General features: G+C 37.8%; 2 protein-coding genes across 3 annotated transcripts in view; both read left to right on the top strand.

Annotated features, from left to right (window-relative positions):
• Nucleotides 1-3300, top strand: part of MORC3 (MORC family CW-type zinc finger 3) — a 35424-nt gene extending 32124 nt beyond the window's left edge. Inside the window, exons 16-17 of the mRNA XM_063126644.1 lie at nucleotides 1440-1603; nucleotides 2252-3300. Of these exons, the coding sequence (XP_062982714.1) occupies nucleotides 1440-1603; nucleotides 2252-2405 (318 nt within the window). The 3' untranslated portion in view covers nucleotides 2406-3300. The remainder of the gene's footprint in view (nucleotides 1-1439; nucleotides 1604-2251) is intronic.
• Nucleotides 3301-7435: 4135 nt separating this feature from the next.
• Nucleotides 7436-21781, top strand: CHAF1B (chromatin assembly factor 1 subunit B). Of its 2 annotated transcripts, none has more exons than XM_063126638.1 (13): nucleotides 7436-7569; nucleotides 8120-8252; nucleotides 9043-9160; nucleotides 10839-10942; nucleotides 12301-12397; nucleotides 12971-13055; nucleotides 13895-13988; nucleotides 16216-16285; nucleotides 16373-16464; nucleotides 17476-17629; nucleotides 18535-18951; nucleotides 20664-20758; nucleotides 21113-21781. In XM_063126638.1, exons 1-13 carry the CDS (start codon nucleotides 7444-7446, stop codon nucleotides 21193-21195), a joined length of 1668 nt encoding a protein of 555 aa, XP_062982708.1. In that variant the 5' UTR covers nucleotides 7436-7443; the 3' UTR covers nucleotides 21196-21781. The 2 variants fall into 2 exon arrangements, with proteins under 2 accessions (XP_062982708.1, XP_062982707.1); XM_063126637.1 differs by having other exon boundaries at nucleotides 17473-17629.
• The last annotated feature ends 5087 nt before the right edge of the window (nucleotides 21782-26868 follow it).

Genomic DNA, 26868 nt, shown 5'->3' with positions numbered 1-26868 from the left:
TTAATTAATGTAAAAGCATCCATGAGATTGAAGCCTGCAGTAACATCTTCAACAACTAAGAGTGGACTTCCCTAACTGGCATATAGCGTCACAGTCAATAGAATTTGAAGCTGGCGAGATTAGTAGGCCAAGGGACAGAGTTATAAGATGTCCCCTCCCTGCTGTCGCGTGGTAGCACCACCACCACTAGGGGAATGGAGTGGACAGACCCCTCCCCTCAGTGGACTCTAGGGATGCACCATAGCAGCGGCTGTGCCTAGGGGTGCCTGCAGGCATGGCTTCACTCAGACAGGGTTGGCAAAGTGGGTAGTATCCAATGGGGGCATGCACACGTGTCAGCCCGACCATCCAAGGTCTATGTGTGGCTGTGATGCAGTGCTTCTAGGGGCAAGCCCTAATCAGAGTTAAACGCTGGTTTCTGGAAGCGGTAATTGATGCCCATTCCAAAAACCAGCATTTTCATTTGTGTTGGGGTTGCTCCCGGAAGCAATATATCAAGGCTCTACATCAGCCTTCCTCAACCTGGGGCGCTCCAGATGTGTTGGACTGCATCTCCAGATGGGGCATTCTGGGAGTTGTAGTCCAACACATCTGGAGCGCCCCAGGTTGAGGAAGGCTGCTCTACATGGACCTGGACTGAGGGGCTTGGGTGCACATGGACTGGGGCCTGGCAGGGCTGGGCATGAATGCCCTTCTTGGATACTACCTCCTGTATCCAACTCTGACAGCTGTGTAAGTTTGTTTGAAGGCTTTGCTGTATCAAACAAAGGGCTATTCCAATTCATGCAAAGTCAGGTTCATTCACCAATTTTAAAATAATGTAGATAAAATTCAATACATGTGGGGCATGTAGAAATCTTGCAGGACATTTTATTCAAATTCACTTATTCTCCATCCTAACCTCTTTGCTTCTCTCACATTTCAAAATATTATTTCAAAAAGAATTTTGTTTGGTTTTTCTTTTCATGCCAATTAGCAGTAGGCAATACAGACAGCCATGAGGAAGCTGTCTTTAGGGAAGTATATCCCTAAATGGTTGATGTACTGCTGTATTTAAAACTGGAGTTTGGCAATGGTATAATCCAGGGCACCTTGATTTCTATAAAATTGAAAGTGGGATATCTAATAGTGAAAAGAATGTATGGACTGGAACATTAGGTATGGGAGTTCTATTGCTCCTTTACACAAGCAATTAAAACTGAGACTTGGGGAGAGCGATTCTGGAACAAACACTGTACATGAAATATATAACATGGGTTAGTTAAAACAAATTGTCTGTTTAAGAGTAATAGCATTGTACAACATTTTAGTTTGTAGTTTTTCTTTTTTGCTTAATGACAGTGGAGCTATTAACATTGTTAAATGTCTTGTAACAAGTAATGCAGTTTCATTCAGTTTCAAAAATACAGTTATAGGAAGCTTTAATTTACCCCTTTCAGATTGAACTACTGGAAATGGAAAAAAATCAACTGCGTTTTCAGTGTGAAGAGCTGAAAGCCGAAAATGCACAGTTAAAAGCTTCGATTCCACAAATGGTTGCACATGCAAACAATTCTGTGGCTAGTAATCTTGAAGACCCTGTAAATTATTCTGATGGGGAAAGGTACACCTTCCTTACTATTAGACCAGATGTGTGCATGGAAAAGCATTTTGGGACTTCATCTATCAGACACTCCTATCTACTCCATTATGATGTTCATCTAAAGGTTTTCTAACTTCCTACCTTAAGGGAACCCTTTCCACCTTGATATGTAACAAATGAAATGAGAGCACACTGTGGGGAAGTTGGGGGCATGTTACTAAGCACACACTCAATTCAGGGTTAGCACTTTCCAGACTTGTTAGGTCTCACCATTGCCCAATGTGAGTGGAGAGTGCAACCTAGAGCACACCCAACATGCCCCTTTAACTGTGTAAAGGATTAAATTGTGTAAAGTATGCTTAACTAGATGGGCTCTTGATCTGATCAAGCAGGACCTAAGCAACTGAAATTTGCCAATATTCAAGCTGCATTGCTAGTTCTGAATCATAACAAAATGCATATTAACAAGCTCTTGATTTGCTCAATAAACAGAATAATTGACAAGTTGGGCTTTAATATAGCAAACATTTTATTATAATATAATACTGTAATAAAGGTAGGAATGGGACAGGAAGAAATAAGGGTGTGGAGGTGGTGATTCTAAGTACTGAATTTATATGCATAGTACATAGAATTATAACTAATGTGTTCAACATTATCTTTCTGTAGCCTGAAGCTGCGATCCCTGCGAGTTAATGTGGGACTACTACTGGCAACAATAATGCCTGATCTTGATTTGCAACAAATGAATTACGACGTTGATGTTGTTGATGAAATTCTAGGACAAGTTGTAGAGCATATGAATGAAATCAGTAGAGTTTAATTTTCTCCTGGAGTCATAATATACTTCAATCTTCTGTTGTATTGTGAAGTTTCCACCTTGTAAAGATTAGTCATTGTTAGAACCAAACTAGATGGGATGCTAAATGCATCACTTGAAGTGGTATGATACTGTACACTGCAGTCCTAATAAAAATGGGGCGGAGGGCACACAGCTATTAACAAAAAAGAATACTTTTAGTATCATGTCCAATTTCACTCTCATTTTAAAGCATAATGTTTATGCATCAAATGCCACTAGAGATGTGCGCTGGCACGTTGCTTCGGATGGTTAATTTTTAGAGTGCATTCAGGAGTTAACTACAGTTGTTGTAAATGCTGTTCTATACTTTTTTATTTTCTTTTTAAAAGAAATACTAGCAATATTGGCAAGTAGCATTTTCCCCAAATTACTAGTATTTTATAGTGCCCTATGAGTATTTCTAAACTTTGATACCTGGTCATGTATTATATAACTGAGTAAGAGTATTGCAAAACAATTGTTACAATATCAGGTCTTGTTTTTAATTAAAATTTACAGATGTTTTATCAAACTCATGGCTTTTCAGGTATTATTTTTCCATACTTTTTTCCTAACTTTATATTTTTAATGTTTTTAATTTCTCACCGTATCCTTCAATAGCTGAATGTATTGTAAAGTCTGGGTAAAGGAAATCTTGTCTGTATGGAGAATATTATTTAAATTTATACTGTACATTTACACTTTAAAGAAAAGTGAATAAATGGAGATAAGTTTTTATTTACATGAAAAAAATTGAAAGATGTATATTTTGTATTAAATGGAGGAAAACACATTCTGTTCTTCTGAGTGACAGGGGGAAACTAAATGGGTAAATCTCCATTTTTCCTAATAATAAAAAACTCACGTGCTTGCTTTTTCCTTCTGTTTGTTTTCTTCTAATTATGAACACTTAGCTGTGAGAACTGCATGTCTAGGAATGCATTTCTCAACAGTAGCTTTCCAATCTGTAGAAAGAATGTAGTTAAAAGTTAAGTGAGTTTCACCTAAAGTAACTTGCTGGATTGTGATATTCTTTCTTAAAATTAGTTAAATGACAGTCTATAAATATGTTCAACATATCTCCAATCTGTTATAGAATTTCCTGTCTCAAATGAAACAAAAAATGAAAAAGAGGAAACAAGTTATTTTCCTTTTACTGAGTTCTTGTTACTGTCATGGACCTGACCTGAAAGGGACTCATTTCTTTGCTCTGAGCTTGTCTGTCTTATTCTGTTACATTTATATACTGCTCTTATAAGGAGCTCAGAGCAGCTTACATGGTGTGCCAAATTTTATCCTCACAACTACCTTGCAAGGTTGGTTTGGCTGAAATAGTGACAGATCACCCAGTGAACTACAGGGCTGAATGGAAATTTGAAAATGAGTTTCACCAGTAATTTAAAGCACATCATTACACTGTCTAGTCAATTGCCTTAAGGCACTATCTGTTTGGGGACTCAGTTGGAACCCAGTCTGTTTCTTTTAGTGATGCATTTCTTCCATGGCTTGGAATATTACTGGGTTAATTTTATGACCGTTGCCAATTGATAGGAATAGCTGGGCTAGCCATCAATTTAAAGGGATTGAAACAATGTCTAGATCCATTTACCCTTGCCTCCATCTGCATTGGCTGCTTCCGTCACCTCCCCTCTTGTCGAATTTTAGATTGTGGAAAGGATCTATTTATCTTGTGACTACTCTGTAAAAGGGCAGTGCATGCTAGTTAAATAATATCAAATTTAAGGCTGTGATACTATGTTCATTTGTATATTAACACACATACACCCCATAACTATTTTGATGCATTTTGTTTCCAAATAAACATGATTAGGTGCAAGTTCTAGGCTTTTACAAACCTCCAGAGGAAAATATTTTCAAAGATGTGGAACAAATGGAATAAAAGTTGCTGACCAAAGCTGGAACAATGACATTCCATTCAGATATATGAATTTAGGCTTAGTTCATTCATACTATACTGCCCAAAAGTCAAATCTCTTCGGGGTTAGATAGGGGATAAGCATTTAAAGACCTTGTAATGTTGCTAGCCAAGATGAAACTTTGGTATGGATTTTAGGGTATGTTGTGCTTAAATTGGTCACTGCAAACAAGTGGCAACTTTTATTCATTTGTTGTTCATACATTTTCTTACATTGCAACTTGCTTGAGCCCTAGGGATGGTTCAGCCTAGGAATTAGATAAATTTTTATTCCATAAAATAAGGCCTTAGCACCCAAGTACTCTGCAATATGTCTGTCCCCCCCCCCCAGAAACCTGTTTTATATATAGACAGGGCACAATAAAGTCAATATAACTATATCCATTTAATTCAATGGTGGGCAACTTGTGGCCTGCAACTCCCTTCATCCCTCCCCATTGACTATGCTGGCTAGGGATGATAGGAATTGTCAGCCAAAAACTTGGAGAGCCACAAATTGCTCACTCCTCATTTAACTTCATTCATTTAGGATGAGATTCTATGCATGTTTACACTGAAAACAAGTCCTAGCATTCCCCAACCAGCCACGCTGCTTGTAGGACTTTTTTCTGTCTAAGCATGCATTGAGTCTTTACAGTATTTAAAGTTTTGACATTGTCCTCATAAGAGCTCAGAATGACGGCCAAAATAGGCATTCCTTTACATATGTGTCTTAGCAGCTCCGTCGACTTTTCATTTTTAATCTCGTGTAAATTCAGGCGACCGATCCGGACCTTAAATGACCCCGTAGCTACGATCCCAATGGGCAGGGTCTGCCTTTTTCTTTTCTTCTCTGATTGTGCATAATTGGGTCTGAGAGCTTTTTTTGACTTGAACCGCAGAGTCAAAAATCCTATAAAGAAATAGACACCAAATTACTGCTCTTGAACGAAGCAGTTACTAGGGTCACACTGAGGCAACTGTCTGGAAACGATGACGTGCTTTTGGACATTTCATTACATTCGCCCGTCTATAGGGTGCCACGAGACGCTGGTATTTCCGGCATCTCCCTCTGGACCTATAGGGCGATGCGAACGCGGTGCGCTTAAAGGCGAGGGCTGAAGCAGGGAGAGGCTTGGCCCCACAGGTGGCGCCTTTCCGCTACGACGGACGGAGGAAGCGAGCCGGTGACGGGCTCCTCCTCCGGCACGTCTGGGGTCTCCAGTGCGCAGCCGCGAGCGCGGGAACCGAGAATTGGGTTTGAGCAACTTTGTTGCTTCCCTGGTGCTCCTGTGCGCTCTTCTTGGATCTTTTTGCAGGTATAAGGAGGGATGATTGGGGGGGGGGGGGAGGAAACCAAACGGACAGAGTTGTCTGTCCTGGGTTGGCAGGCAAAGAAGGCGTGCGTGGGGGCTCCCGCTAGGAAGGAGAGGGGGGCGGGAAGGCGGCTTCTGCATCGCGGGCGGGGAAATCTTTGTGTGGAAGCTGTCACGAAAGGGGGGCGAGCGCCTCCCTTCTCCTCCGTCTCCTGGGTGCGTTTCTCCCCCCACCCCCTGCGTGTAGCTGGCGGAGATGGGGACAGTGAAGTCCGCTTCCCTCAGTGGCAAGTGGAGAATCTGTCCTGGAAGCCTACGCATGCCTGGGGGGGGGGGTCTCTTGTCTTCCCCGTTAATCGCGAGAGACAGTAATGTCTAGACAAGGATTTCTCTTCCGCCTCTCTGTGGCACAGGATAAAGAAGTGGGTGGGTGGCTTATGTGTAATGTTGCCATAACAATGTCACTTGGCTTTAGGAGTCGAGGCAGGGTGTCTACACCAGCGGTGGGCAGAAAATAAATCTCCAGATATTTTAGACTTCAACTCCCACCATTCCTGCCCATTGGCCATGCTGGCAGGGGCTTCTGGGAATTGCAGTCCATGACATCTGGAGAGCTTCCTTCCACCCACCCCCTGGTACACTATAGGAGATCGGGGTGGGTGGCATTGTGTTAGGTATGAAAAGGCTTGCTGACATAGTAGTTAAGAGAATAAGGTACGGTTTGGAAGTCTTTGGTTAGGATCTCAACTCAGCCATGAAAGGGAGTCGGGGGTGAGCCTAGGTAATATATAATCTCACCTCATTATATCTCACCTACCAATTACCTTATGGGGATAATATTTTCCTGCCTTACAGGATTTTAATATTCTGAGATAACATATGTAAAGTGTTTTGAGTACCTGGGAAAGTGCTGCTTTTTATTATTATTGCAATTACTAGATAAGGTTTTCCTCAGTTATTGATTCCCATCGTGCAGTTTCAGAAGTCTGTCAATGTTGCTTGTTTTCATTGCTATTTTTTTAACAATAAATACTTTATATGAATTATTTAAGCTTCATGCCACAGGCTCTATAATGTTATCTCAATTCTCTCAGGGTACTTCCAGATGATAGACTCCTGATGTTACCAATTAGAAGTCATTGTCCAGTTATTCCATCTTTTCCTTAAGGGATTTTCTGCAGTAAGAAAAAAGACAGAAGTGGTGGTGGCAAAACACACAAGTGTTATGAATAGATGTTGATATCTCGACCCCCATAAAGTTCTGTGAATAGGGCAGGGCGATGGTACAAAAAAATCTTTGGGAAGCGGCTTATTCTTCCCCCCCACCCTGCCCCATGCTGACATTTAGTACCATTAACATTTATTTATTTATTTATTTATTACATTTCTATACCGCCCAATAGCCAGAGCTCTCTGGGCGGTTCACAAACATCATCCTCTGCAAATAAATAATAATAATAATATCAGCAGCTGCATTAATAATGTGTGCAAACATGGGGATAAAAGAACAGGAGTGACTGGTCTTTAGAAAAACTTATTTGCATCTATGTTCTTAACCAATTTATTTATAGTTGCACTGTGTTATAATAGCTGACAATTGTATTAAATTATATCTCTTCGTTCAGGGTGTCTAAGATATTGTGGCTGTTTTAATCATAATTCTTGAAGAGTTGTCTTTTGCTTGTGAAAAGTATTCAGTCTATTATAAATTAGGAATTATGTGTCAACTTTGAGTTTCATCAAAATAAAAGGCAAAAGTCCCCAAAACTCTGTATTTGCTTTAGAAAGGATGAAGGTAATCACTTGTGAAATTGCATGGCATAATAAGGAGCCAGTGTACAGCTTAGACTTCCAACATGGAACTGATGGGAAAATCAACAGACTGGCCTCCGCTGGAGTGGACACTACTGTTCGTGTGAGTTATAAACATTAATTTATGGTAATATTCCTAAATCTTCTACTTGAACAAAGGTTTGTATCAAGAAGGAGTATGAATTCTAGGATGTGAAAAGTTTTGAATATTAAAATAAGGTTTATTTTAAAAGCAGCCTGTAAAGATATTATTTATTTAAAAGTACTTCTAGGGTGTAGACAGCAATAAAAGAGTAACTCCTGTTTTTGTAAACATTTCAAGCAAACCTTGATTATAAAATTATTATTATAAAGCTTTGAAGATTTTTTTGTTTCAAATATAATTTAATTACAGTATTAAAAAAGTATATGGATATTATATTGGATCACAGTAAATGAAACAGTGGTCATCTGAGACATGGGGTTCTGTTGAAGAAAGAATTATTTGCATTTTGTAAAATGGGTTGCCTGAAGTTAATAGCTTTATGCTAATTGTGGTGACAATCATGAACACAGTTATGGGTATGTATATTCTCAGAGAAATCTGCATGTAGTTTTACTAGGTTTTTGGGTGTACCTGTGTATTTTCTATTACCATAATCTTTTATTACTAGATATGGAAAGTAGAAAAAGGACCTGATGGGAAAGCAATTGTCGAATTCCTCTCCAATTTAGCTCGCCATACCAAAGCTGTGAATGTTGTACGTTTTGCTCCCAATGGTGAGATTCTAGCATCTGGTGGAGATGGTGAGTATGTATAAAATTGCCATTGAACTCTTCTGATTTAAAATTTGATAATATTTTGTAAGAAAATGGGTGGGTATACTATATACATTCATATTAATTCATAAGGACCACATAGAGTTCAATAGCATTTCAAAAAAGATATAAAAAACAAAATTAGCTGGCAAGAGGATAAGGGTGGATATTCTTAACCTTAGAACTTAAGTATCTTTTGAAATGATGAAAAATACTGTTTAATATAGAAAACTTACCAAATCTTACAGACAGAAAAGGACATTATAGTAATATAAAATTATATCCTTAATAGTTTAAGTAACTTCAAATAGTAATTAGAACATTCTGTTCCATTAGTTCAAAAAAGCTTGTTAATAAACTCTTGTTTTAAACTCTTGAGTTGTACATATTTTCTCCTGCGTATGATCATCCATCATAGGAGGCAATATTGTTTTGAAAATGGAGCAGGTGAAACTCAGTGATTATTCCACTGCAGTCTTCACAGTACTTGTGCAATGGGAAACATTTAAGCAGTTTGAAGATCATAGACAAAACAACTTGTCCAAAGGCATAAAAACATCAGTCTAGAAAAATCACTCTCCACTTTTTTAGCTCTGCTGCTAGGGTTAAAAATACTTTAGGGTTATATCTATATGTTGTACAGCCCAATGTTTGCTCCGAAATAAGTCCCATTCAGTTCAATGGATCTTATTCCCAGGTAAGTGTGTATAGGGTTGAAGTCCAACTCCAACTTTTATTGTGGCTGAAAAAGTATTTTCAGTGAAATTAATTTTCACAGATGCTGCAATTTTGTTATGGAAGTTGAATGACAACAAAGAGTTAGAGCCAATTGCATTTCAAGATGATGATGATAACCAGCTGAATAAAGAAAACTGGACAGTAATTAAAACGTTAAGGTAAATTTTCTTAGATTTTGGTTAAATTTCATTGAATAATCTATTAAGTTTCATTAGTTTCCTTGAAGGTCATCTGAATACTATGTCCTTTTTCTTCTTTGCGATACAAAATAGTGTTGTTACAGAACTTGTAGCTGAATATTTGCTGAAAGCAATGGCAATACTAACTAATGTTGATGTTTTTGTACTAATAAAGATATCTGACCTATGTTTTAGGATTTTACTTTAGAAAATTTAGTAATGGCTTTGTATTTTGTTCTCTTATGTCAGTTGTATAGGTTTTATTGTGAGTTTATTGATTGGAATATTAGTAACTGCTGATGCCATTTTACTTCATAAAATCTGTTACACTGAATACAGCTATAAACTCTTATTTGAGTATGTAGAAGTATATGGTTTATATCCAGGACTTTCTAGGCTCCATGAACCATAATAATTTAAAAGTAAAAAAATTCTAAAGCCAGAATAATTCTCTTCTATGCATCAAAATGACCTTTCTGTATATCAGTTTCCCCAGTATTTTTGTACGGCAAATTCGGGGTCAGTGAGAAGTGACTGCATGTTGCCTATAGCTTCTTTGTTGTAGTCTCTGTCTGAATCTCTTCCTAAAAATGTATTGAAGCATCTCAGATTAGATTTTTCTGGTCCCCATAAGAACATGAAAGCCCTGCTGTATTAACCAAATGTTGAATAAGTCTAGAAACCTGTCTTCCCCAACCCTTGCAGGGACCAACCAATGGGGAGCCCACAAGTACGGCATGAAGGTAACAGCCTTTTCCCACTGCTGCCCTGCAGCAACTGGTATTCAACAGTATTCTGTCCCTCAACATGATGGTTCCATATGCCCATCATTCCAAATAGCCATTAATAGACCTAACCTCCACAAATTCTCCTAACACTGTTTTTAAGTCCAGCTCAGCTAGTGGACATTTCCACAACTTGTGGCAGGGAATTCCATAAACTGCATCTTGTGAAGAAGTATTTCTTTTGACTGTCCTGAATCTACTGCCAATCTATTTCATGGAATGATAGTCAGTTCTACGATTATGAGAGAAGAAAAATCTCTGATTCTTCCATACCATACATAATTTGATAGACCTCTAACAAGTCTCCATTTAATACACTTTCTTTTCTAAACTAAAAAAGGCCCAAACATTTGAGCCTTTTCTTTTAGAAAAGGTCCTCCAGTTCCCTGATCATTTTGGTTGCACCTTCTCCAATTCTACAATGTCCTTCTTGAGACAGTATTTTCTCACCTTCCATAATTTCTCTGCTCGCTAGATAAAATCAGTATTGCACTATGGTAGCTGCTGATCTCTCCCATTCCCTCAAAGCATTTGTCATCTGTGTTGTCTCTGGCATTAAGTACAGAAAAAGGTGGTGAATCTGGCAGCTGTTGTAGCATAGGTTACCTATGCCAGGTTTCCCTAATGGGTGAAATGAGGCTCTGTGCTATAGGAGTACTCTGGGGATGGAAGGAAATGCACCTAACTTGGAGCATTTCTCACTACAGGTGACCAAGAAATTATAAGGCTTGCTTGCTTGCTAGATAGCTCTAAATTTTAATAATGGAAAGCATTCAGATGGAACCTTTAACAACAACTCTATATTCATGTGCCTTTTATATTCATAACTGTATTCCTATTTGTCTGGCCCTGTCTACTATACTTAATTCCAGAGGTCACTTAGAAGACGTATATGATATTTGCTGGACTCCTGATGGAAATTACATGGCATCTGCATCAGTTGATAACACAGCTATAATGTGGGATGTCTGTAAAGGTAATTATTAAGATTATGTTTTTTATGTAAAAGCACCTTTCTTCCATTCTCTGAGTTTTCTCTAGTTTCAGGCCTGAGAATTTATGAAGCCCTTAGCCCTGAAATTAGAAAAAGCTCAACTATTAACGTTCCTGTCAACTATAAATTTGTGCTCAAACCTACGTACACTTTAATGTCATTGCATCCTATTTCAGGACAATCCAAAAGGCAGCATGCGCAAAGCAGTGAGGTCAGGTCAGATGGGATGGGGTGAGAAGCAGTGGCATGCTAATTTGTGTGCATAATGTGGGAAGCATGATCTGATACATTACTAGGGTAGTCTGGTCTTATTGTGCTCATTGTTTGGCCTTATACAAGTCTCTGGTCTTTGAAGACTTCGTATACTAGTTGCAAAATTTGAAGAATTGGGATCTGCTTTAAAGTTGGCTGTTAGGCACAAAAATGGTTATGAAGTGCTTTGATAAATAATAGTTGGATGGAAAATAGTGCTGGGATTCATAAATTGGGGATCTGTCATGAGCTATTTCATATACATCACACTTGGGGTGTAAGATAGGACCATGTAGAGTGACAAAGTGGAGTTTAAGCAGATTTGCAGGTGGAGTTGTTTGGTTATGGGTGGGCACAAGCCTTTCTCCTGTTTCCTCAAGAATATTTTCTACTAGAAATATTCCAAAAGTTCTGATTTTTGTTAGAATTCTTGCACATTGCTTACATGTTGTAACCCTTCCAAGACAATGTGTTAGTACAATTAGGAACGAAGTGTTAGTTTTAGCAATGTCAGTTTTACAAACAAACAGTATTCCAGATAAATCCTCAATTTTTGTGTTTCTAACTGAAGTAAATAATAGAACAGATGTGTTGTACTGATCAGCTAGTTAGGCAGTCTCTGAAAATTACAGAAATGTAAATCTTAATAAAAAACAAACCACTGCACTCCACATTTTATAAACTCGTACACTTTGGTGTAAAATTTTATCTTTATGAAAATTAGTGTTGCTATGCAGGAACCTTCCCCAGCCTGGTGCCCTCCAGATGTTTTGGACTTGAAATCCCAGCAGCCCCAACCAGTATGGCCCATGTTCAGGAATGCTGGAAGTTGTAGTCCAAAACATCTGGAAGACACCATGTTGGGGAAGGCTGCCATACATTCATTGGGTGGTCTTGAGCAAATCACTTTGTGTCATTGCCTATTTGTGAAATGGAAAGAAAAATTACATATCTGTCATAATAAAAATTGTCTGTCTGTCATTGTGGAAGTGAGAGAGAATGTGAAGCGCTGATCAGTTTAAAGCTGCTATAGAAATAATTTTGATTTGATATTCTGCAAAGCAATTAATTCTTAGTGTTATTTCTAGGGCAAAAGGTTTCTATTTTTAATGAACACAAAAGTTACGTGCAAGGAGTAACATGGGACCCTGTAGGACAGTATATTGCAACTCTTAGTTGTGATAGGTAAGTTATTACTACTTAGAATATGAGACAGTTCATTGGAACATTTCATTTTTTGGTATTGTTGACTCTGAGAATATTTAAAATAATTATTGTTTAAATCAAGAGTGGCAGTCTTGATCAGTCCTAGCCAGCACAGTCAACGCTGAGGGAAGATGAGGGTTGTAGTCCAGCAAATTGCCCGTCGCTGATTTAAATGCTATCCTTAAGGAATAGAATAAGTTTAGACGCTTTACTGTGCAATCATATACATGTCTGCTCTAAATCTCATTGATTTCAATGGAGCTAGCTCACTGGTAAATGGGTATAGCATTATATTCCTTAAACACAGCCCATGTTCCTTAAACACAGCTTCTGTTCCCAGACAAAACTGCTACGAATAATTCCATTCAGACCAGTGCTATAGTGCTGCTATCCTATAACTTTAAAAATATTATAGGAAATGGTATTTTTCAAAAATGGTTTCCTATCCTGCAACCGGAAAAATCTAGCTTTAGAAGGCAGGTGCCATAATAACCATAGAATAGGGGATGGGAAGTTCATTGTTTGAATTTAACAGCTTTCTTTTTATTATAGGGTACTGAGAGTATATAACACGCAAACTAAACGAGTAGCATTTAATGTTACCAAAATGCCATCAGGTGGAGGATCTGAAGGAGAGGTGAAAAATCTTGTTTCTTTAAAGGGATTTTATCTCAAAATGAAAGGTTTTGTGGAGGGGATCATCTTTGGAAATTGGATCTCTCTGGCTCTCTGAAATAATTATCAGGATACACATACTCTTATAATTAGAAATATATACTCTAACACATCATTTTAACCCTAGTTTATAACCTAAGCAACTTCCATCTGCCTGTGCTTCATTCTGCTGTTCTTCAGCCTGGAAAGGGAGTGGAATTGGGAAGACTGAGAAGGGAAGGGCCTTTTTAGACACTCTTGCATGATAAAAAACATACCCTTGGGGGCAAGAATTAATCCCATCTCCCCTCCCCACTACACAGCATATGGCTAAGACTTTTACTTGTGTAAAGGAAGGTGCAGGATAGGCACCATGGACTATGAAGGAAGACAACAGGAAGGCCTGTGGTACACCATTTTAATTCAGAGTTGCTTCACACATACATTTCCTGTGAGGTCATAATCAGTTTATGCTCATAGTATAAACATCTCTTGCATCAATGCTTCACACATTGTCGTGAACAACTTTTCTCAGAAGGCTAGCTTCGTGTTGTGAAGTAGAGCTCAATCAACCAAACAATAAAACCTAGTTTAGAAACTAAGGCCCAGTTGGTCTTTCATGGCTATGTAAGATGAGCATACGGTTCCTCACCTCCAAGACATATGGAAATATTTATAATAACTTAAAAGATGGATAATGAATAGAGACTACCCATAGAGTAGTCTTAGCATCTTGAACAAAAAGACCAATAAACTGATATATGCATTAAGTTGTACAGTAACTGGTAGCAAGTGGAATTTTATTATTGTCTAATTCTTCAGGTGAAAAGCTATCGAATGTTTCATGATGACAGCATGAAATCATTCTTCCGGAGATTGACTTTTACTCCTGATGGTTCTCTGCTTCTTGCTCCTGGTATGTAGAAATATTTTAGTTCATTCATCTAGATCTGTAATAGAGAATAGTAACCAAATATATCTACCTTGACAACACTGTGAATGAAATAAGATGAGGTGCAAATCATATGTGATTAAAGAAAAAGTCAAACATGTAGAACTTCCTTTTTGACCTTTGTCCTCTATCTGTGTCATGATCTGCATTAAACAGTTTGAGGTGATTCCTTGTTGGTAAACCTGATGATTCACTCATGCCTCATTGGACTCTTATGTTAATTATACTTTTCCTTGTTTTCATAAAATGAAAAACACTTGGAACACTTTCCAGTTCATGGAGCTAGGCACATGGTTTTTTGTAGATTGTGCTACCTGAGAAAGGTGTTGGTAGTTCAATAGTCACTTATTGTTTGACTTTCTCAAGTCCCTGTTTACCAATTGCTGCACCGGAAATGCCATCCCATTTCAATTATGCCGGCAGAATACGTACAGTTTGCCCTTCCCAGAGTGGGTTTTTCTCCTCATCTTACAAGTAAAAGCAGAACATTTTAGGCTAAGACTAGTTTTATGTGTCATGCCAATTCCTGGGTCATATAACCCTGGAATTGGTTGGGCAGTAGGCAAGCATGCTGCCCCACACACTTGTGGCCTCTGCTTTCAATCAGGGGTAATAAACAACCCAGAAATGGCCTGTTCCTGGGCTGTTATCAGGACATCCAAGCCTGGATCTCTGGGTTGTTTAGGGGTTACACAACCCAAAGTTAACCCAATGGTTGGCCATAGTTTGTTGTTGGGTTAACTCCATTCAATCTCTTTGAACTCCATTCAAAGAGTTACAGATCACCACAAATGGTGGTGTTGATTGAAAGTGGAAGCAACCCGTAGTTAACTGTTCTGTGTGAACCAGGTCTAAATCTTTGAACCAAGAAGGAAGTCTTTGTTTAATAAAATGACTCCAAATTTGGTAAAGATACCTGACTCCAATAACCGTTTCTCATTAAACATTTGAAAGGAAAATATATTTTCATCCAGGTTGCAGTCAGCCCCTCAGAGTAATTCATTAGCCAGTCACTGAATTAAGTTACTTGCAACTCTTGCCGCCCTTTGCAGCCCTTTAAAAGGGCCCATTCTGTCCTAGGTCAGAGAGTGTATTTCCTTTTTCCTGGTAGTAATGAATTATGAATGGATTGTTTTGATACTGTGGAACTGGTTTTTTTTGTAGGGAGATACTTTGGATGATTATGTGCTTTTATATTTTTATGTTTCCGTACATTGTGAGCCACTTTGAGTATATTGTATACAGAAAAGTGGTATATAAATAAAGTGACTGATGATTATTCAGAAGTACTGCTTTAAAATTATATATTGTTCTAACTTGGTTTATGGTTTAATTTGTTTTTAGCTGTGTATATTTACTGTTTTATACTGTATGCTTTTATCTGTACACTGCCCTGAGATCTTATTGATATAGGGCAGGATATAAATGTTTTAAATAAATAAATAAGTCCTACCTACTACATTCAGTTTCAGCCTACTAACTTCCATTACTAAATTTCCCAAATTTATTGTTTCCAAGTTATACACTCTTTCTAAACTGGTTTGAATAATAGAACTAAGTCCCAAACATCTTAGCAAGATTGCTTCCTATTCCAATTTGTTCTCTCTGGAGGTCTACCAATTTTAGCAGTTTTGTGATGAGACTTCTGTGGGCTTTAAGTCAAAAGTCAGTCTTACCCCTCAGTGATATCAAGTACATAGCCTAATATCAATAAAATTATAAAATAATTTGTTGTAAACTGCTCAGAGAGCTTCGGCTGTGGGGCGGTATATAAATGTAATAAAACAAATAAATAAATAAAATAAACCTCAGCCTTGGCCGATATGTCCCATATTTTTAATTCTAATTTAGTTGAGCTTGTATGCATAAAAGCCTGTATGAAAATGTATACAGTTCTGTTAGTGGCTCTACATAGGGGATGAACAGCGCAAAATATGCAGTGTACCCCAAGAAACTTGGGAAGGTAGCCCATGTTTGTAGCCAAGTTAAAAACACAAATTGATTACAATTTGTAATATGCAACATGCATTTGGCATTGTCCAATATTGGACTACATTCTTGAGGGTTGCCCTGTGAGTTGTTGGAAACCTATGTTCACAACACAAGGGAACCTTTTGGAAACTTCTAAATAAGCTATAGCCTGAAGAATTAAATGCAAACGTAACATTTTGTACTGCTTTAACTTTCTCAGCAGGCTGTGTGGAATCAGGAGAAAATGTAACAAACACTACTTATGTTTTTTCCAGAAATAATCTGAAGAGGTAGGTTCTTACTGGATTTGTATTTGTTCATATTTTAAACGTATATTCCAAATATTATTTGATTAAAAAATTACTGTTTCTTATTAGGCCTATAGCTCACCTACCTTGTCCTGGGAAGGCAACCTTAGCTGTTCGTTGTTGCCCAGTCTACTTTGAGCTGAGATCTGCACACAGTGAAGGTATTGTAAATCTTGTGTACAGTATATTGTACAGTGGGCCTGTTAAAAGTATATTAAACTTAGCTATTTCAGAGGGTATACTGATCTACGTCTTAGGGTGTGTGCTACGTCACATGCTATTTGCTTAATCTAATCATCTGTTTAATCTATTTTACATACCATTATAGTGTTTAGGTACATGGGGGGGAAACATTCTGTTTAGCATAGTATCAATGTATAAGATTTGGCTTGGTATTAAAGCACTATCTGAAACATTTTATCCTTATCTGTAGCAACCCACATTGAAGATACATTTCAAAAAATATAGTACGTGATCAGGATTAAAATGATTAAGAACAACATTGCACAAGCAAATTGCATTCATCTAGTAAAAATTTAAGCAAATGTGTATGAGACCTTGCTAAAATACAGCAGTTTTCTCAAGCTTAGGGTGGGGGGCTTTGAAACATTTTCGTATCGCAGCAACTTACTCTATTTTTACACTTGTCTTGTATGAAAGTTAATCTTTAGAGTTAAACTCTCTTCTGGGCAAGTTTAAATTTTTAGAAAATGTGAACCTAGACATGGATGAAGTAGTCCAAAACATTATTTTGATGGAAAATAGAGTTTCCAAACCTGTGCGTGAAGGAATGGGGGCCAACTGTATGCTGCTTTCTGAAAGCACTGGGAATTATAATCCCCCAAAGCATCTTTAAGTTAATATTTTATCATTGTTGTGCTACATAGTTAGGAGTTTTTCTTACCTTTTCTGCAATGGGAATATGTTATTTATTTATTACATTTTTATTTATTACATTTTTACATGTTAGACTTATTCCCATATAGATGTGGAAAGCATTATTAATTTAATATTCTCACAGCTTCTCAGTTTTACTGGAACTGCAGTAGTGTTCAAAAGAGGTCCTCAAAATCTTTAATCATATTTAAATTACTGGAGAGAGCATAGTTGTAACAGGCTTGTAGTCTAAATAAGTAATGTTTTAAATATGAAAACTCTTCATATTTTAGAAGATGCTTCCCCGAAGACTGGTCTGATAAATCTGCCCTATCGATTGGTTTTTGCTGTTGCTTCTGAAGATTCTGTGCTCTTCTATGATACACAGCAGTCCTTTCCTTTTGGTTATGTATCTAATATACATTACCACACTCTGAGTGACATTTCATGGTAGGTAATTCACATACTTGTGATTGCTTGTCCCAACTGGTTGAACTATCTTCAGTATACAGACAAACCCATTTAGTAAAGATCCTTCTAACTGTCTTAGCTTGCATTCCCAGCACCCTTGAGCTTGTCTCTTCCAGAGGATCAACAAATATGAGTCCAATTTCAGACTTAATATTGGCAAGGCAGTATGTAAGACAGAATGTATTACTTTCATATTACTTGACTAAATATTTCTGTGCAGAGCAAGTAATACATTTATGGATTCCGGTTAAATTTGATTTTAAATATTACAGCAAGCCTTTTGTTTTGCATAATTTTGGGCACTGTCGCTAAAATAATTTTGGCACTATTCTGAAAACAGTCATTGTGTTCAGCAGCCACATAATTCATCTAAATCCAACAATAAGAAATTGGGTTTTTTCAATACAGAATTAGGCTTGAGTATACTTTTCGTATTTGAAAAATTTCCTGTTTCCATTCACTTAGCAATCTAATTTTTGTCCACAGTTTCCAACACAATAACTTCTATGATTATATGAAGTTCCAAAATGTTTCACTGTAATCACAGAAATTGCCATGGTTGAGATTAGTACCCTCTGGCTCACATATTGGATCTGTGTTCTAATATTATAGCTAATGTTGGATGAGTTCCAGCACATTCAGAAAATCTGCTGAAAATGTTGGTAATCCTAAATTAAAGTTGGCCACCATGCTTTTGATATTAAACAACATTAAATATAAAATATGGGTTATATTTAATCCACCCTGTGTCCTGCATAGATTATTTTTGAAAGTACCAACAGGGGTCAGTGACTTTTTCCTGCACATTTTATGAGTGTGTCTTTATTATTGGAGAGGAACAAGGGCAATTAAACAACTTTTCAATTTCCATAAACAACTACCAGGTCCAGTGATGGATCCTTCCTTGCTATCTCTTCTACGGATGGATATTGTTCTTTTGTGACTTTTGAAGAAAATGAACTTGGAATACCACTGAAAGAGAAGCCAGTTATAAGTGTCAGGACCCCCAGCACAGCAGAGAAGAAATCAAAAAGGGGTCAGTCTCCCAGCGTTGTCTCCCCATCTGCCAAACCAGCGGATGGCACTCCTAATAGAACCATGGATCCAAGCAGTCCGACTGTGCAATGCAAAGCTCCAGTACACAGTAAAGACTCACCTTCAACACCTATTGCTGTTAGAAGCATCCCAACGCCTTCCTCAGAGGAGAGGAAACCCATGCAGCCATCAAGTCAGAGTTCGAAAGTAAACCAGCCCAGAAGAATTACACTCGATACATTACAATCTTGGAGTAAGACACCAAGGTAAGCATAATGTTACAGTTTTCAGCAAAGAAAATCAGACTAAGCATAATAAGAAAATTAGAGAAAATTTAACAAATTGCTGACAACTAATTTGTATACTAAAATCATTAAATTAATTTAAATATTTCAATGTCTTCTTCCCTAGAGCTAGTTTAACAAATTTAACAGTGCAATGTATTACAAAATAATTTGTCCAATCCAATAGGAATACAATTTTGTTTAAAGGGAGCAGTAAGGGTATCAAGATAGTGAATCCTGACATCTTAGTATAATGAACACTCCAAAAGAAAGTCAATCAAATCCTTCATCTTCTGGCATCCAACTAGACAATGTCTATCCATCCTATACCGGCTAGTTATAGAATCCCGTAACCTCCATTAATTGCAGGATGTTTAATCTGCATTTCGTTAAGAGCCATCTAAAAGCATATGGACAGATAGAAAAGTTTCCCAAGAGGAGCTGTGAAATCTTTATGCAACTTGTTGGAACAGCACTTGTCCACTAGTACGTTAGTCTGAAAATCACCAAGATGGGCAGTGTCATAGCCCCTTACCATAAAATAGTTCAGGGAAAGCCCAGTTTAAAGTTGACTTCACATGTTTTGGTGGCCATGATTCTGCCCCCTGTGTCTTCATATGCCAATAGGATAAAAAGAGGGGCCTATTGAAAAATGATCTTAACCCAGAAATAGATAGCCGCCTTCTGAGCTAAAGTTCCCACTGAACAACAGGCTGTCTCCCTTTGGACAATTGTCTTGGAGGTGGACCTAGGCACGCCCTGGGGTCAAGACAAATGTATGCTGTTCCAATTCCAGGGCTGCAATATCTGCATGAACCCATACTGGGTCCCCATATAAAAACTGGGACAAAAAAGCTCAACTTTCCATCTGTTCCAATTGAAAAGTGAACAAATAGTATTAGCAGTTACATTAGTCACCAATGGAGTAGTTTTCAAATGAGCAGATGAGCAAGATCTGAGTGCTGTTTTTAAACACCACTCAAATATTTATATGAATCAACTTGCTCGACTGATTATTCACTTTCCACCAGTGTTTCTTCCTTATCTTCCCAAACACCAGTATTTTAAATTTAGAAGAAATAACTTGTAAAAGTTCTCCAGTACAATATGGGTTTAAGGCTTAAGGCTTTCAGACATCGGTGCATTCCCAGTTGGGTATCAGACAGAAGAATAGCCTCATCAGCGTATAATAAAACACAAATACTCCTATCTCTTAATCGGAGAAGAAAAACTACACCAGAAAAAGAGGAAACTATATCATTAAGATACAGATTAAATAAAAGCAGTGCTAACATGCAGCCCATCGCACTCCCTTATTCACTGTCATGATTTCCAATAAACTGCCTCCTGTAGTAATTCTGACACATATACTAGAATTATCATACAACTCCTGAATTCTCCTTAACAATCTTCCAATAGTTTTAAGGCAAACTTCCATAGGAATCAAGCTTTCTGTCCCATGTAGTGCCAGGAAGCTTCTTAGATTTCTGAGGATGCCTCTGTTCAGAATAGCTGATGGATTGAGCCCCAGCAGAGAGCCAAGGGAATGAAGGATAGGAAGAAGCAAAGAGCCAAGGGAAGATGTGGAGAAGAAATGGCCCTGAGGAAAGTGGGGATGGGAAAAACTAGATGTTTTGGAGGACAAGACATGATTTCCAAAGTGGTCTTGATTTATATTTGTGGTTCTTATTTAGGAGAGTTGCCTTGATTCCTCTAAAACCAGATACTCCAGACTCAGCACCTTCAAGCTTAGACACTACAGCTTCTTCCACAGAAACTATTCAACATGGTAAAATATCTTACTATTGATAGTTTATCAGTTAGTATCTGTTGAGTGATGTTTAACTGAGTTTTGCCTCCATAGCTCATGTTCCGATTTACCCAGCCACTAAATCAGCACTCCAGCATGGCCAATGGTCTGGGATGATGGGAGATGAAGTTCAACAATAGCTGGAGGGCTACAGATTCCTCAGAATTTGGGGTTGGTAGTCTATGCATAGACAACACAATAAAAGTGCCTCACCTATTTTCATTAATTTGGTGGGAAAGCATCTTATTGCTCTGAAAGAATTTAGGCATTTTTGTCATTCCAGTATTTTTAATATTCACAAGAAATAAATGTTGCTTTTCTTCAATATTTCAGAGAGACCCTCACCACCTGAGGACCCTTTGCAAAATCCACCATCACCTAAACGTCTTAGAATTGCTGAAGCTCCCATTTTTTAATAAAATAAAAATAAGATGTAAACCCACTGAAGTGCTGGACTGTGATGGATGCCTTGCCTGCAACACATGCAGAGTTGTCCAAATAATACTCTTGGAAAAAACATCTGCAATAGATGTTGGTGAACAGAACCCCATCTGTACAAAACACTTCTTCGTAGCAGGGAAGTAGCTGTAGTACTCTTTGCCCAAGCTTTCTAAGCAGATGTTGGCTATGTGACAGGCCATTCAGAGTTTTGGAGTCTGAAAATGCCACATGGTTTCATTTCAATAACCATTTAAGTGCTCTCCCCCCACCCTTGCTTCCTTTTCAAAAAGTGGTTATATCTGCTTCATACTTTAGGTGCACAAGCTAATTTGCACAATGTAATCTCAGAGAGGTTTGTAAATCAAATAAATTCCTTCTGCCTTCCAGATCATTCATATGGGCAGAGGTTACATGTAAATGCAAATATCAGAAAATTCCAAGGCTTTTCCCTACATGCAAGTGAAAAGACAAGTCTTCAATGGGCAGTTATACAAGTTGTTCTGAAAACAAAATTGAAAAGCCTACACTGCTTAATTTAATTAAATTCATTAAAAGACTGTCTTAGGGTTTCTCTGTGGTCCAAATACAGATCATCACACTTCCTCTCTTTTTTTAAAGAGTTACAATGTTAAACATAGATGAAAAGTTTTATCATTTGTTTTTATGTTTAATTCTAAGAATACCAATATGTTGTAAATGCAGTGTATAGAATAAAAAGTTCGGCATTCATATTTTCTGCCCATTTTTTCTCTGGTGTCATTTATTGATTTTACATTGATCTGGATAGGCCTGCCGGAAAAGGCTAGTCTTTAAAGCTGCCTTAAAATCACACAGAGTTAAATAGACTGAATTCAAATGAAGCAAGTTGTAGTCAAAAGTCTTGTAGGACAGTCATTTACCATTTAAACAGTACACGGAAATATTGTTCACATGGGTTCTGTTGCACTCTGAAGTAGATCTTAAATCAGCTTCTCCAGGCAAATTTTGGAGGCAACTACTGCGGTGATTTGTGCTGCAGGAAAAAAAGAGTGCTGTGACACTTTAGACTCAGACATGGAATATATATGCAAATTCTGTTCATATATATGTGGAAATAAATCTGTTAGCTGAGAAGGTAAATGCAAGTAGGCAGAAACAGGAAACCATGCTGTGCAGGGCGGTAAATACGATTTGGCCACTGGGTGTCACTGTTTTACAGGAATACAGCTTGGGAACAGAATGCTGTGGCTGACTGGTATGAGGTCGCTTGCATCCTACACATACCAAACAGCAAAGTTTAGCAATGTAAGATTGGTGCATGTAGTTCTTTGATATATTTTTAAATAAAATATTGCCACAACCTGCAATTTCAACTGGAAGACTAGCAGAAGGACCTCTTAACCTTTTCTACTTGCACTGCTACAGAAACCCCTTCCAGTAACAAATGTCTACTTCACAGTATTGTTCAAACAAACAATTCACAATTGCTTTCTCCCACCATGATTTTTAATTTTTATTAGAAAATTGCTGTGTAGTCAGATACATATAGTCTCTCAGAAAACAAGCAAGCAAAAATTACTCTCATGTAGGCATAATAGATTGTGTGAATTTAGAAATATGTGAGTCTTGATCCACTTCATGTACTACAAAGACATTTTTCTCGGATTTCACATGTATGTTCGTGTCACAAGATGCGTATTGCTAATCCACATACTTCTCCCATGTTGCATGCAAAGCGTGTATAAAGCATTTCTAAGAAACAACTTTCTTGTGCAGACAGCCTTTATCCTTCGTTGTACCTGGTGATTATAGATCATCATGGTCATCATTTGGTTCATGCTATAGTGTCTTTTCACAACAGAACTCTAGGCATTTCTGCTCAGGAGTAAGTCCTAGTAAGTTCAAGTACGTATAGATTTGCAGCCTTAGATGTCTAAATATCAGCAAGTTAGGGATGTGTATTCTGAAGTTTAACACCTCCAATCTAATTTCCTCTGCACCGTTGAATTTACAGCTCAATCCTATGCATGTCTGTTCAAATGTAAACCCCATTGAATTCAAGAAACCTTGATCCCAAATTACGGAGGACAGGAATGCAGTCTTAGAGTTTGGAGGTGAATGAATCAACACTGCAATCTGCAGGTATTCAAAGTAAGGGGAGGTCCCAAAATGATGAAATGGGCTTGAGCAAGAAACAGCATTGTTGGCCAGAGGCTTAGGCCCAAAACAGACATTACTTTAAATCCGTATCTGGCAGTTATGTCGTGTTTTCATTTTTACCCTAGAGTAGGCACAGACACCTGATCTGGGTCTCAAAAGCAGCCCTAGCTGTGATGTTCTGGTCCCAATCTGAACCTACTCTAGAGTAAAAATGAAAAAAGGCATAGGTGTTAGATGCAGATTTAAAGTAATGTTCATATTGGTGTATGGTTTATTGAAGAAGGTCTGGTGCTGGTTGGGGAACCAAGGTGAGAAACTGAAGCATGGTTGGAGAACAAGTAGAAGCTTTCTGTTTCATGGCCTTCAGCTATGTGAACATTATTTTGTGCACACCTCATCTTATATAAATGCCTTTATTGGTGGTGTTGTGTGTTCTCAATTTGTATGAACTGCCCAGGGAGCTTCGGCTATTGGGCGGAATAAAAATGCAATAAATAAATAAAACTGTGTACATAAGATTGGATCCAGGATAAGTTAATTATACTTAGGTCCCACGGAAATCAATGTAAAAAGTTACTTATGATTTAACTTAAGCCCCACTGATTTCAATGGGAATGAAAGGCAACCAATGTAGCATGGAATCATTTATCTGGAAGCAAGCCTCATTAACCTCCAATGTATATATTCACTTACCTGGGAATACTATTGAATAGGATTTAGTTTTAGGGAGGCATGTATAGGAATGCATTGTTTGTCTGGGACACTACCCAAAGTGCTTTATAAAGCACAGATCTGAAACAAAAATAAAACCCGTAAAATTAAAATAGTAATTGGCCTTGCTGGTCTTTCAGCCTGTCTAGAATGGCAAGCACAGAAAAGTGCAATCCTTATTCCTTCATAGACTAAAGTATGCCCTGTACAAATGGGGCGCCTTGAGGGAACCAGATAATTTGCCAGGCAGTTGAACCGTAACTATTAAAAATAGGAACCAGCAACATTTATGTATCACAGTCCATTTCAAGCAAGGCTCTCCATTAAAGGCTGGTAAATGAGGTCCATTTTTGATGGATGCCAGGTAAGGGTGCATTCTTCCTTTCTTTTCTTTTTTGCCAAGGTAATTATCATCTTGACAAATTTTATGCAGGGCTATTTTCTCAATGAGCACATTTAATATAAAACATGCAACTTTGCTCCAATAAGGGCACATTCATATTTTTAACACGCTAGTCTTGTCCAAAATGTACTTGGCTCAGCTCCTGGGCAAGGAATACTTTAAGGAGGAAATGTCAAACTGCAATTATAGTTGGCTAAAGTGTACCGGACAATATGAACAGCTGTGGGATGCCTGTTCCTCGGCAGTAAGGACAGTTGTTAAAATGTTGACATTACTTCGATACTCTTAATTTTCTTTCTACAGCAAGGCCAAATATTCTGTTAATGACTTTTCATACAGTTATTTATTTTAAGAATAAGAGAGCGCCTAAGCACAGCAAGTAGCTAGTATTCCGTCCATATTATTTGCCTGCAGTGTTGAAATAGGGAAGGAGTGATGGGCTACACATCTTTGGGGTGCTATGACTAACCTATTGGTTAATCTGTGATGAACCACTGTAAATGTTAACTACTTCTTGGAATAAATGTATATGATTAAAAAGAAATCACAGGTAACTTAGCTCAGGTAAGAAATAACTGCCTTTGTGTAACAGATGTAATCCTTCTACAAATATTTACAGTTATTTATTGCAAGGCGAGCACAGAAACGAGGCAAGAGGCCTTGCTTTTCCAGGACCTTTTTTTTTTGCCTTTACGCTATAGAACTTTCAACCCAAGGGCCACATTCAGCTTCAGAGAAGCTCTCAGGAGCCACATTCCAATGGCGATTGGAACAGAAGGCAAAAGGAGTGGGGCTAAAAATATATTAAAATAAACCACCACATTGTAGTGTACGGCCAATAACTAAGCCTTAAAAGAGGCATTTCAACCATTTAGGGGAGCAATGGACAAAACAGCACTAAGTGATCGGTGGTTTGGGGAAAGGGAAGGCAGTGTGACCATCTGGGGAACCCAAGAAGATTGGATCTGGCCTCCAGGCATGTGGTTTCCCATCCTTGATTTCTTTTATTGTTTATACCTATGTTCAGTGCTCTGGAATCTGTGTTAGATAATTGAGCAGTATATAAATATTGTAAATAATAATAATAGCACTTCAGCCTTAGAATAATTGTAGAATTAGATTAAAGTGTTGTATCTACACTTAATACTTCCTAGAGTAGACCTATTTAAATTAATGAGACAAGTTAATCAAGACTAACCAGTCTCACTGATTTCAATGGGTCTGCTTTAAGCAGGGCTGAAGTCTAGGTACAATCCGAAGATTGCTTAATTATCAAGATAATCGATTTTCTAAATAAACTATCAGAAGCTAGAAGGAATGCCCTAGCTTCTATAAATACTATCTGTGTCAATTTAAAATTGAGGCTGATTCAACGAAAAATGATGTATCATGTATATTGGACTCCACAGAGTCTTGTTAAAGAGAAGATGCTGGCAATGAGGATGGTGTGGGCATGCTACGTTGTGGAGATATAATATATGACTTCTTTCTGGATGTTGGTGTGGATGTATTTTGGTAGGCCCAATTTCTGAAGGTTTTCTGTATAGTTTTTTGATGTGATGCTGGTGACTGATGTGACTAACAGAATAATTGTGACCTTTTCCTGTTGCATCATCATCATCATCATCATTATTATTATTATTTTATATTGGATTATTCTGTTGTTGTTTGAGTTTATGATTGTAAACCACCCTGAAGGCATATGCCAGTTGGGTGGTATGCACATCTAATAAATAAACAAAGACTCTTCTGCAAAAGGAAGGAATCCTTCCGTTTGAAGAGGGGATCTGTTAGCTACCACTCAATACTTATATCTTATTCAATGTCATAACAGTCCTTTGAGGCAGGTTATTATCATTGCCATATTACTTTCTTGCATCTGAGTGTTTAAAATCTAAGGATAAACTGACAAAAGCAAAAGTGGTAGCAGAGGAGTTGCATGGAGGTATCAAATGGTGCACTGTTGTCTGGTTTTTCATCATGCTTTCCAGTAGAGCACATTCAGCATCATGACATATCAAGTACCTTCTGCCTGCAGGCTTTGAAACCCCCAGTGTTAGCATTGCTTAAAATTTCTGCAGGGACCATTTCCCACATCCAGCTCTTTGATATCTGATGAGTGTCAAGCAAGAACAACCAGAAACAAATACTGCTATTAACCTGGAGGCAGTTTGAATATCTGTTCCTTTCAACTGTGCTTACTTTACATTGATCTTCTTACTCTCAAGTTTTATTAGAAATTTACCAGCACAGCCTTGGAATTATTTCACTTGATCAGACCAAATTAGCAATTCCAGGAAGAAGGGAGATCCCTCCTTTTTAATTTTATAGACATTTTCCATTTTCTTCTTATAACATTCACATTTCACATGTGTGAGATGCAGCAAGGCAGCTA

The sequence above is a fragment of the Elgaria multicarinata genome, chromosome 5 (genome assembly GCF_023053635.1).
Source record: "Elgaria multicarinata webbii isolate HBS135686 ecotype San Diego chromosome 5, rElgMul1.1.pri, whole genome shotgun sequence".
Taxonomy (NCBI): domain Eukaryota; kingdom Metazoa; phylum Chordata; class Lepidosauria; order Squamata; family Anguidae; genus Elgaria; species Elgaria multicarinata.
This window is presented reverse-complemented; position numbering and strand designations above follow the sequence as displayed.